The sequence below is a fragment of the Eucyclogobius newberryi genome, unplaced genomic scaffold (genome assembly GCF_026437365.1).
Source record: "Eucyclogobius newberryi isolate DKJ021-1_F unplaced genomic scaffold, fEucNew1.0.hap1 SCAF_13, whole genome shotgun sequence".
NCBI classification, from domain to species: Eukaryota; Metazoa; Chordata; class Actinopteri; order Gobiiformes; family Gobiidae; genus Eucyclogobius; species Eucyclogobius newberryi.
In genome coordinates, this window is record NW_027315757.1 from 18,421,255 (window position 1) to 18,433,890 (window position 12,636).

At 39.8% G+C, this 12,636-nt stretch overlaps 1 protein-coding gene across 3 annotated transcripts in view; it reads right to left on the reverse strand.

The window, feature by feature from the left end:
- LOC140358121 (signal transducer and activator of transcription 5B-like) overlaps positions 1-12,636 on the reverse strand; it is a 110,713-nt gene that overhangs the window by 17,505 nt on the left and 80,572 nt on the right. For all 3 annotated transcript variants that reach the window (XM_072442786.1, XM_072442784.1, XM_072442785.1), the window contains 6 exons: positions 10,191-10,365; positions 9,956-10,086; positions 8,812-8,963; positions 6,560-6,715; positions 3,328-3,507; positions 1,102-1,189 (listed from right to left, as the gene is read on the reverse strand). In XM_072442786.1, the coding sequence (XP_072298887.1) occupies positions 1,102-1,189; positions 3,328-3,507; positions 6,560-6,715; positions 8,812-8,963; positions 9,956-10,086; positions 10,191-10,365 (882 nt within the window). The remainder of the gene's footprint in view (positions 1-1,101; positions 1,190-3,327; positions 3,508-6,559; positions 6,716-8,811; positions 8,964-9,955; positions 10,087-10,190; positions 10,366-12,636) is intronic.

Sequence of the window (12,636 nt, forward strand, 5' to 3'; positions counted from 1 at the left end):
TAAAGCTGGAGAACCTGATTCTCAGACCATGAAAGGAGGAAGTTTGGCTTTAGACATATTCAACTTGTTCCTAGGGCTCAGAAACCCTTTGACACGTCGCGAGTGTCATTTGCATTGAGTGTTTTGGCCATGTTTTCGCACAGCTTTTTCCAACAGCTCAGATCCCAAAGCTCCGTGGCTCTTTCTGACAAGTTGGCAATCTCTAAAAGGTTCAATAATTAGATTAAGATGTCGTGCAATGGTCTGTTTTATGTCGCCGTTTTAAGTTCTGTTTTTGCAACACACTTCATGGAGGGAAAACAAAACGTATAAAGAGAAAAGTCGTTGCATTATTTGTCTTGTTATTGGCCTTTACACATGCTCTTGAGTACCTTTACTGTGGCATCTCATGTCACTCTGGCTTTTCCCACGCCAAGAATTGACTTGGGAATTACATAGACGGGACCCTAACTATGGTTTAGATCTGTAAAAACATTCTCTTTTTGTAGTTTGTCACTTCACGGCGCCATTTCTGTCTTTTTGGCGATTTGCCTTTAAAATGTGAGCTTTGAACAGAATCTGATCCAATCGCAATCGCAATTCTCGTCAGAAATGTTTAAAACAAGCACATGACATCACTAAATAAAATCAAAATAGACGAGTTTAATGTCAGTCACTGAAGACAACTGAAGGTAAACTCGGTGTGGGCCCGGTATATATAAAAAAGTGAGATATTTGTGTGATATTCTTACTTAAAAACACAAATACACCCTGTGACATTATTATTATTTTCTGAACAAGTCTTTTATTTGTGGCCGTCTTTCACAGAAACAAAAGCTGATTCTGAAGTCTCCAGCAGAATAAGTGGACGCAGTGGACATATGTTTGCAAGATTGCGTTCTGAAAATAGACGCAGAAGATGACAACTTTGAAAAGATGTGTTCTACCTCGACGGGGACCTATGTTCTCACGTACGAAAGCAGATTTAGCCTCTATAATCCGGGAAAAGGCACTTTGTATTTAAAAGTGACCTCACCTGTAAATACATTTGATCAGGCAAAGATGTTCTGTTGAATCCTGTGGGAGAATATTCGGATAGAAGTGGTTCCCATTTGAACTCACCATGTTCCTGAAGTGGGCGCTGAGCGTGCCCGTCGTCTGGTGATACTCCATCACACAGTTATTGTTGAGAATCTCTCCACTGCTTTCACTGCGGGAGACGAAAACAAAAAAGATCATTCAAGACACGCGAGGAAGACAAGAAGCAGATTTTTTTTACTGGGAACAAAGAGAACTTGAATGCTACGAGAAAAGTAGTTTCAGGTTGTATAAATGCCGACTGATTGCCTCCTTCTTTTCCTTCTCCAAAACAAAATGATATTAGGTACACGGTACTAAAACACAAAAACAAATGTTGGAAAAGCAAAAGAAACGTCTCTTGTTTGACGGATGTAAACTTTGAAAACTGTGGAATTAGAAACATTTAAAATAATTTTGATGATTGCAAAAATGAATGACGAAAAATATATTTAAAAATGTAAACTTTGAAAACTGTGGAAATAAAAAAAATTAAAATGATTTTGATTATTGCAAAAATGTATGACAAAAATATATGTAAAAATGTAAACTTTGAAAACTGTGGAATTAGAAACATTTAAAATAATTTAAATTATTGCAAAAATTTACATCGAACATACAATTGATAGCCGTCTGTTCAGAATGATATTATACAAGACATTTTAAACAAAAGTGTCAACAAAAACAAATATTAAAACAATACAAACAGTGCTATGCTTTTTCCACAGAGTAATTGTGATCGTTTGAAGTAGTGACAGTTTGATTCCATCCGATACCAAGTAATCCTACGGCAAATCAATACAAAACCGATACTGATGAGTTTTGTTCTAAAATTGCACTGAAACTCCTCGACAGTGAACAATTTGACGTTGGTTATCGCATTTTCTTTCAGCCTCTGCTTGAACTAAAATGAACAATTACAATATGAGCAGAAAACCTAAAATGTAAACAATGTATAACAAAAAAAAATTACCAAAATGCAAATTGCTATTTGGTATGAAATAATCGCAATTTCAGTAACAATTTTCGTCGCAATCGAAAAATCCTACTCCAATTAGTCAATGTAAACAATATTTAAAACTCACCAAGGTTATCTTTTGTGCTTTATGTCCTCTTTTTTTTAATGACAATAACAGTAGTGTTTTTGGAGTACAAATCACAAAACAACTCACAGCCGCAAATAAATTAAATATCGACAAAACAAACTACTGTTTTCAAGCCAGAGAACGAAGCAGTGTTGTACAAATCCACCCACTTTATATCATATTTCCCCAGTGAGACATCAAAACGAATGGAAACGCAATCATAACGGAAAAGCGCGGTCAGAAGTGAGCGGGGCAAAATAAGGTGAAAAATCGAGTTGAAATGGCTGAAGTTACAAGGAAATAAACAGCCAAAACAATACGACAATACGACCAGTGTTTTGTTTTTATAATATTGCTAGAAATAAGCAATACTGTGGCTAAAGTTTCTCTTGAAAACCTGAACAATCCATGCGCTGGAGAGTGTTATTCACAGTTAAAAACATACTATTGCATCTTTTGACTAGAAGGAACCGGAAGCTGAAACCCGTGATTATACAAACAACGCGACCATTTTCTGACTGGAATAATTCAATTTGCTCCCCCCCGGCGATTAAGCCTCTCATTAAAGTTATGTATTCATGTTTTGTACTGTACTTGGAATACTCGGAATAATGTCACATTTAATGGCTTTTGTGTTTTAGTTCACCATTTGTTATGCATTTGTTAATCTTCACAAGAGCTGTATTTTCCTCTTCTTTTCACCCAAACGCAGTGCAGTTTGAAGCCTTAAATCACGTAATGAAATACCGCAACGTGTTTTTTTTTACTGTATTGTTTAAATACATAAATTTATCATTCATTTTTGCTACGAAAAAATAAATATTGAGAGTTAAAAGGCACAACGGAGGCCGAGCAGCTGCTATTGTGCCGACTAACGCCATGACGCGGCTGTTTTCAGTAAAAAACAACGACAAAAAACTGAAACCAAACTAAATTAAAAAGCAAGAAAACAGATTTTAAACAAAATGATAGGTCTTACCACAGAGCAAACTTTTAAACATGTAATATATGACGGGCTGCATCAGAGCCAGTTAACTTTAAAATTCGTTCTGGTAAAGAATTAAGAGCGATAACCTAAAAGTATTTATAAAAAGACAGTATTTAAGCGATGGAGGGGAATTTTACAAACCAAACTGTGCGGGAGAAAAAAGAACACGTAAAGCGTAAAATGTGACATTGTTCTTACTTTCTGGTGTTCTCGTTCTTGAGCAGGGCCTTGGCTTGCTGTTCGCTGATGATGGTGGCTTTGACCTGCGGCGGGTTCATGTGCACGTTCAGCTTCCCGCCCACCAGGAGGCGCACTGTGGCCGCGAACTTGGTCTGAGTCTTCAGCACCTGCGGCGGCTGCTTCTCGATGATGAACGTGCTGCGAAACGGAACGAAACAGAACGCAATCGATAAAAGAGCAAACGCATCGAGTCTTTTTCAATATAATTATTTTGCTGGGAAAAAGGGGTTTATTTTTTTAAAGCTGAAACAATATTGAATGTTTGAGTTTTTTTTTTTAAGATTAAAAGATATAAAAAATAAAAAATAATTAAAATCACAATTTATTATACGATATACTACACATATAAAAAATAATAGCAACAAAGATTTTAAAAAATGAAAAAATATATACAAGCACATTTTTCAGCTCTTTAATACAATTTGCTTTCTGTTTAGTTTTAAATATAGTTTGAGCCCTTTTGTTCATTTGCCTTTCTTGTTTATTGAGATGAACTATGTTTTAATCGTTTTTGTTTTGCTATATACAAAATAGCAAAAAAGCTTGATCTCCTTTGATTGTAGAGGAATAAAAAAATGTATTTAAAAATGTTTTAAAATTCCTTGGACTAATATTTTACAAAGACACAAAACAGAATTTGCACGCTTTTTGAAATCGGCTGCTTCACTGCTTCAAATACCACATGAAGAATAACAGCCATTATATATCAGGAGGAGTGGTGCATTAGGCTCCGGGTATGACCTTAACCATTAACCGCACCATAATAAAGAGGGCATAAAAACAATTTGTGCCCATTCAACCGATAAAGACCCCAATCGCTGTATGATTTTTCCATTAGGCTGCATTTCCCGCATGCTTCATAGGAGAGCATCGATGGACACACAATGATTAAGCTGCCCTCCAGGCTCTGTGAAGGGACAAACAACACAGGCTACAGCGGTTCAGTGACTGCTGGTTTACAATTGATCTGATAGGTTTAGTTTGTAGCTGGGACGGTCCTGTTCTGGAGCTGGTTTGGGAGAGTCTGTGTATTTGTTTTTATGGCCCCGACTGATTTAATTATTCTCTTTTGTCCTTTGTCGTTTAACTCGTTTTGCATTGCTAACGTGTGTAGCGCTCTGCAAACTCCCGTTTATCAAATGCACTGTGCAAATTGAGTGGGATCGGACTGACGTGCAGCTCAACTGGAGATCGAGGGGACGAATACCGTGGGGAAAAACGACATATCGGAACATGTCTCGTTGGAAAGTTGCACGATATACTCGGAACGCGCTTCTCGGAACGTAACGTAAACGCACACGCCCGAATACCTCGCCCGCCGTTCGCCTCACTCACTGATGAGTCACCTTGATATAATGATATGATAATAATGCCAATAATTGAAAGGTTGTGATAAAAATAATAATAATTAAACACATTGTTTTAATAAAAATAAATACATTAATTAAGGAAATAGAACCTAGAATAACAGAAAAGGGCAAGCAGTCTTTTCTGACGCACCACCACAACATCCACCACCAAAAACTACATAAATTAAAATAGTAATAATAAATGAAATAAATGTGCACCCAAAGCCACTGTAATACATGTTCCAGGCCTGAGTGTGGCGCTGTGACGCTGCCACAGACCGTGATAGCACCAGAAGAGATAACATGAGGCTATTGACAGTGGACAAAGTGGCAGATATAAAGGGCTAATATAAAGGGCTCTGTGGTGTATATTTGATTAGTGAGGATTCTGCTGGCAACACCGGTGCTGTGATGTCTTTAACTAAAAGAGTTATGGTTTCACTGTAACTGTGGAGACGCCGAAATGGCATTTTGAAACTCTGGGACAGAAACCTTTGACAAGGCCGTAGTCCTGGTTCTATTCTTTATTATGCATTGTCCTTATCAAATGAATACATAAATAAATAAAGTACGTGTATAATTGAGCAAACAAACCCGAGCAGCTTCACCACACGCTGTGACATCATTATATCATGTGTCCAGTTCGTGAATGCAGGTATACTACATACTGCAGTCAGTATGAGGTCATGGGCCCATTTGAGCGAACTAGCCCCACATACTGGTTATTTTTATGTTCTTAATTTACATATTTCCTTCAATCTCAATAGTAACTCTAGACAAACAATAAGCAACAATAAGTAATACAAAGTGCTTTTCTATACATTGTAAACTCACTTCCCGGTCAAGCCTTTTCTGGAGTAAAAGATGTTCTGAAGCAGACTGGTTTAACTCATGAACCGCTGACCTTTGGGTTTGAGGGCGAACGATCTGACTAGGGCTGAAACGAGTGAACCCATTCATGACTCAGACAAATCCGCTCGCAAAATGACACGGAAAATGTTTGGACGATGAACTCGTTTGGTAATGTACTTGTCGGGCCTTGAGTGGCACAACTTTGTCTCGGATACATCTTGTTTTCTTTAAGGCAGGCAATTTGTTAAGTAGACTCAAACGTTTCGACTGCCGGCTGCAAACAAAGTGTCACCGGATGTTATCAAGACTGAAACGCTTAGAAAGAAAGAAAGAAAGAAACTGAAGATTATATTAATTCTATCCTGGTGATAAAAATGTACCGTGTTGTCAAGATTATAAATTGCACCTTTTTTCATAGTTTTTGCCGGGGTACGACTTATACTCCAGAGCGACTTATATGTGATATTATTTATTTTCCCACTGACAACCACAAGAGGGCGCTCTAGGCTCTAAGCGACGCAGAAGAAGAATCTGCACTTCCTCTTCCTCTGGAGTTTGTGGAGTTGTTTAGAAGTGACACAGAGGAAGAAGAATTCAATGGATTTAGTGATTTGGGGTAAAACTGATGCTTTGGTAAACTTGTTAGCATGTTCTTTATGCTATAGTTATCTGAATAACTGTTCATATGTTACGTTAACATACCAGACACTTAACAGTTCTGTCTGTGCGTCATGTAGCTGAAGGTGTTAGCGTTAGCATACGTACACCTATTCACCATGTTCTCTCATCTGTTATTACTTTAAACTGCATTTCAAGATGAAATGTCTCTTCTTGGTCTTGGATTTTATCAAATAAATTTCCCTCCAAAAAATGTGACTTATACTCCAGTGCGACTTATATACGTTTTTTTTTTCTTCTGTACAACTTATATATGTTTTTTTTCTTCTGTATTATGCATTTTTTTGGCTGGACTTATACTCCGGCCTGACCTGGTGACGAGCGCCGAGATGATGTCTGTGATGGTGCCGTTGAGCTCGTTCAGCAGGTCCTCGATGGGGCCGGGGATGGGCAGCTGCTGTCTGAAGTGCTCCGCCCTCCGTATCTGCTGCCTGTTCTGCCAGATCGTCTCCGCCAGCTTCTCGCACCTGGAAATAATGAACGTGGGACGAAAGTGAGGAAGACGGCGCGACATCGAGGGCGACAGAAGAGGTGAGCTGTGTTGTAACGGATGAAGAATGGGAAGATATGTAAACGTGTCAATGGAGAACCACAACATGTCATGCTTGTCCTATTGTTCATATTGGTCTGAGGTTAACCCCGCACTGCAAACTGATTTCAGAACTATGTATTTGGGCCTCAAAACGCCGTGGACACGATAAATGGATACCGTCGGAGCATACTTTTGGCAGCAGGAGAGAAAGCGATTACGGCAAAGAATGCGTGACACGAACTGGGCCGACGATCAAGGACTGGACTGAAATTTGAACTGACATTTGGAAAATTGAGGAAATTATATTCAGACTTAATATGAAAATTGGACAAATTGAATAGACTTTGGATCAAAGGACGATGTCCGATGTTTGAATCCACTCTCCCTGTGTCTTCTTTAATAAAGGAGAAAATAAAAAGGGTTCAAGTTAAAAAAATTATAATAATAAAAAGTAATAATAATAAAAAATACACTCTAATCGTCACCAAAATAATACATAAATAAATTCATTCTTTTTTTTTTAAAATTTAGATTTTTATAAATTAAAACAAATACAAAATTTAATTAAATAAAATTAACATAAAAAATTAAATATACAAATTATAAACTAGCTAAATGGTGCCCTGTAAAGTTAGTTTACATCGACATGGTTTAAGAGAAGCTCTTGTTCTTTCGTTTCTGAATCATGCCGGTGGGTTTCCTCAACAAAGTATTGGAGATCCACCAATGTGCTTTTATTAAACATTTTTTTTACGGCTGATACAATAGTGATTTTAGTATTCAGAGAAGCAGATGAGCAGTGTGATATCTTAAGGCCGACGTGTACGGCCAAAAATGATGATTTCCCCCCAATATATGAGAAAAAACTCATCTCATCCATAAAACTGAACTGCACTCATCTCCACCCAAACAATATTCATATGTAGAGCTGTTGGAACTGAACTTTCTACATTCTGTTGTATTGTACAGTACGATTGATTGTGACTCTCCAGAGCTGTGCAGTCTTTACCAGGAAGTAACATTATACTCTGAACATCTGACAAATAGCAGTAATTGTGCGACTCTGCAAACTGGCGTAATTTCAGCCCGATTCGCCTCTCCGCAAATTTGTGGAGGCGTGTCCCGAGCGGTGCTTCTCGTCAGCGCAAACGCAATCTTATTCAACGTGTTGCCGTGGCTGTCGACTCGCAGCTTCCGAGATGTCAGAACCTCACCATTGTTGCTTGAGAACAGCCAATCAGAGCAGCATTGCATCAGCTTGTGTCAACTCGTGGAAACGGCGAGTGAGGGGCGTCGTCCGTCTCGCGAGTGCGAGTATGTGATCCGCGCACCTCGTGTCGCGGAAAATAGTCTATTGCGCAGCCGGTTAGGGAAAAAGTACAGTCTGATTGTATTTGTAATGTACCGTATTTTCCGGACTATAAGTTGCACCTTTTTCATAGTTTTGGCCGGGGTGCGACTTATACTTATATACTTATACTCCGGAGCGACTTATATGGGATATTATTTGTTATTTTCACACTTGCAACCACATTTCATATTCCAGTGCGACTTAAATATGTTTTTTTCTTCTCTATTATGCATCTTTTGGCTGGTGCGACTTATACTCCGGTGCGACTTATAGTCTGGAAAATAGGGTATTTAAAAGAGTACAATTCTACACAGAGAGCACGTTTTAAACACATCAAGGAGCTTTAACATTAGAGCGAAGACTGAATTATGAACTGATAAACTAATACAAGAATCCCATCCATTTCAGAAGCTGTTTGGAGGAATTTAAACTACAGATAAAAGCAGATTTTTCTATATTTTGCCAAACCCGAATTGAACTGAACTGATCTTTTTAGTTTGACTTCTTTGACAGTCAAAAGTCCAGTAGTGTGAATATGAAACGAGACGAACAGTGAGAGCTGGAGGAGAAAGCCAATAACGCCCTCACACTTCCCGTCTCCAGTGGCGAGCCGGTACCAGGGCCTGACCTCTGGCTGGCGTTTGGGGAGGGGGAGGGGTGTGATGCTGCGGAGGACGTACCAGGACTGTAGGATGTCCAGACCCCCCTCGGGCGGACCCCCGTTGCCTGCCAGCTGCTGCCGTCTCTTCCACTGGATCAGCTCGTCGTCCAGGATCACCGTCTGCTGCTTCCTCAACAGATGCAGGGTTTTCTGGTGCTTCTCCGCCAGGTCCTGCAACCACGGCAACCATCAGCACCAACACTTTGCCCATTTCATTTTGCTTTTATGTTGAAACTTCAAACTCCATTTTGCATTCTTTACCATATCTACGTTCCATTTAATCAAATTGCAGGGTTTCAAAACAGAAGTCACAGCATAGTAAAAGTAAAGTTAGGTAAAAGGCACGGTGGTGGAAGAAGTATTTGTTACTTGATTGCGTATGATTTTATAATTTTGACTGCATTTGGTGCATTTATACCAGTTGTACAGATGAATTATAGTTTTACACCAATGGACCAGGTGTTTGTGGAGAAAACTGTAGAAAATGACAGGAAGTGACATCACACCAGGGACACTCATTCCAGTCAAAGTTTAAACAATCAAAAACAACTTAACACTAATTCAACAAAATAAAGTCGTTCTCATTATTTTATTTGTCAAAAAATAAATAAAAGTGACGTTAGATTAGAGTTATTAGAGTTTTGGCCCAGTGTTTGCTGTGTAATTTCGTAGTGTGATGTCACTATTCAGTGACAAATTCAGGAAGTTAAATCATAAACATAAAGAATGTGCTATTCTGTGATAACATTTTTATAATTTTTAGCTAAATTCTAAATATATTCATCTTAACTGCATTTTAGTTCAATGAGTCGTCCGATCTGTAGGGGGCACTTTAAGGAAAAGTACAGACATGAAAAGTATTTTTTAATTAAAAATGTACTTTTTTACTCTAAAGGTATTTTTTACTGAATTGATTTCTTAATTTTTCTTGCAATTTTTATAATTTTTTAACTTGAACTCTGTACATTTAGGCTAAAAAAACAAACGTACAAATACCTGCTCTCAAATGTAGTAACGTGAAAGTAAACAGCATTCAGTAAATAAAATAAATAAAATAAATAAAATAAATAAAATAAATAAAATAAATAAAATAAATAAAATAAATAAAGCGTGATCCAAGCCTCCTGTCGTAAAAAGTTTGGTACAAATACTCTGGCACGCACCAGTCTGTATTTCTGTAGTGTGTTGGCCTCCCTCGTGAGCCACGCCTCCACTGTGGCACGTTTGCTGAGCAGGCCGGGCTCGCGTAGCTGCCGGTCAGCAGGGGGCAGCGTGGCAAGACTGGACAGTTGGGCTGCGGTGGCAAAACATCAGAGGCAACAGTTATGTATATGTACAAGTACAAGTACAAGTACAAGTACAAGCCCTTTGAACGTGTAAACAGTGATCTTTCCTCACCCTGGATGCGGAGGCTCTCTTGGTACTGGATGATGAAGTACTCCTGGTTGTGTTGCAGTTTCCGCAGGTCGTTTTCCGTGTCCTGCGTGAACATCCTTAGCTCCTCGAAGGCCTGGTTGATCTGCTGGTACTTCTGCGACATGCTGTCCATCATGGCGCCCAGCGGAGACGCCGACTGCGAGGCGACAACGGCAGACTCGGTCAACGCGCGGCGGGAAAACGGCCTGCGACGGCAGCAATTCGGGAAAAAAAAACCTGACGGACGCGAAGCAGTGAACGTCGGAGTTTCGAGACCATTTTCACATTCGTCCGACGACACAATGGTCAGACGTTTACACCAGGGCATTCTATCGTTGTGTCCCTGGGCAAGACTCTCCTCTCGCCATTCCTCTTTTGTCGAAGCGCGACAGTGTCTGAACGGGAGCGCGTTTGAGCGGTCGAATAAACGCAGAGCAAAACCGCGCCCGTGGTCATAGTTCTGTAGCTGCTGAAGTCATCAAACCAAGGAAGACTTCATAAACATGTCTCGAATCTCCACCGACTCGCGAGACAAGAGGAAATTAACTTGTTATCAGGCGACTGCAGACGGCGCGGTCGGTTAAAGCCGAGCACGGTGGGGGGGGCGGCGCGTTCAGGGGTCCCGGCGAACGCGGGGAATTTAAATCGCTCCGAACGCGATCATAGAAACAATAACAATCTGGTGTCATCGGGAAATCAGTTCACTGCAGGAGACTCTGGGACACGCACTGGGCTCGGTTGAATAACTTTGTGACTTTTCTGCTGGGGGTCTCCATGGAGATGTCATTGCTTTGCCTTGAATGTCCCACGGTATGGCATTAGGTGTATACCTCTAGCATTTCTTAGCGTTAAGTTCCATTACGGGCGATTTTACTGCTCTAAAATAACCTTGAATGTGAGACGGGTTCTATCAGACTCTCTATGTTCCATCAGAAGAGTTACGCAGTGCATCGTGACGTTCAAAGAGAGTGGAATTAAATGAGAGGAGACTCTGTTTTAAGATAAATCTATTAAATCATCCTCATTGTGAGAGCATTGCAGAAAAGGTGCGTCCGAGGAGCTGGTCTCAAGCTTGTACTGCTCTGAGCTGACTAAGCCCCGCCCTCAGGAAGTAGTTCTTTAACAAAAAATAAATACAAAAATAAATATTGAAAGATTTGTCCAGATGACTACTTTTGAAACGATTCTATTGTTATGAAGATAAAACCAAATCTAGCCCTTTGGTAAATTGGTTTATCAACATTACTTCTTACTTGTTTTAAATCTGCGCAAGTTGTATGAATAAAGTGAATATTACACAGGCAAGAATATTAAAACGCATTAATTAAAACCGATTTTCTTTTCCATAACAGAATCGTTAAAATTCTCACCGGTCGTTGCACGCGGTCGCGTATCTGGGCAACAGCGAGCCCGCGGCGTGAGCGCACATCGACGCGCGGCGGGAGAAACGGACGAATATCTCGCGCTTCTTCGGATTCATGGATTTACCCGCCGCATTTTCCCACGCGACGGGAAGAAAAAAATAAAAGAATAACAATAATAATCCAGCTTTGCCGTCTCCGAAGCTCGCTCAGGTGTCACGAGTACGCAGCGCGTCCGCGGAATCAAATTGAGCCGTCATTTTGCTGTTATACAATTTACTGTCATTATGTAGCTGTGGCGTGTTGTGCGAGTTCGCGGGTGAATAATCCATGGGAAAGACACGGCGCGTACACGAAAAATGTGAGAAGGAATCGGACGTGGTTCGCGATGGCGCTCGGCTCACGTCAGCGGTTGAAGGCGACAGCTTGACAAATTCGCGGCCAGGCCCAGAATCTGACCTGCTGGACGTTTCTAGCCACACATTTCACGTAATTTCAAGAGCTTTGTTGCGCGGTGTTTTAAAATACTTTCCCACCAGAATGTTCGAAATTCTGGAGGCAAAATGAAGCCAATTTTCAAAGATGAACCGACATCAGATCGAAATGCAAACGGTTTTATGAACACGGGAGACGGAATGGTTCTTGTGACTAAAATAAATGATCAGGTTCAAAATGTAAAAGTCGCACTAGAGTATAAGTCACATTTTTGGGGGAAATTTGATAAAATCCAAGACCAAGAACAGACATTTCATCTTGAAATGCAGTTTAAAATAATAACAGATTAGAGAACATGGTGAATAGGTGTACGTATGCTAACGCTAACACCTTCAGCTACATGACGCACAGACAGAACTGTGGTAAGTGTCTGATATGTTAACGTAGCATATGAACAGTTATTCAGATAACTGTAGCATAAAGAACATGCTAACAAGTTTACCAAAGCATCAGTTTTACCCCAAATCACTAAATCCATTGAATTCTGCAATTTATAGTCCGGAAAATACGGTACAGTACATGTTTTATGCAATCATATCAAAGTTTAAAAAAATAATACGTTTTATTACAGT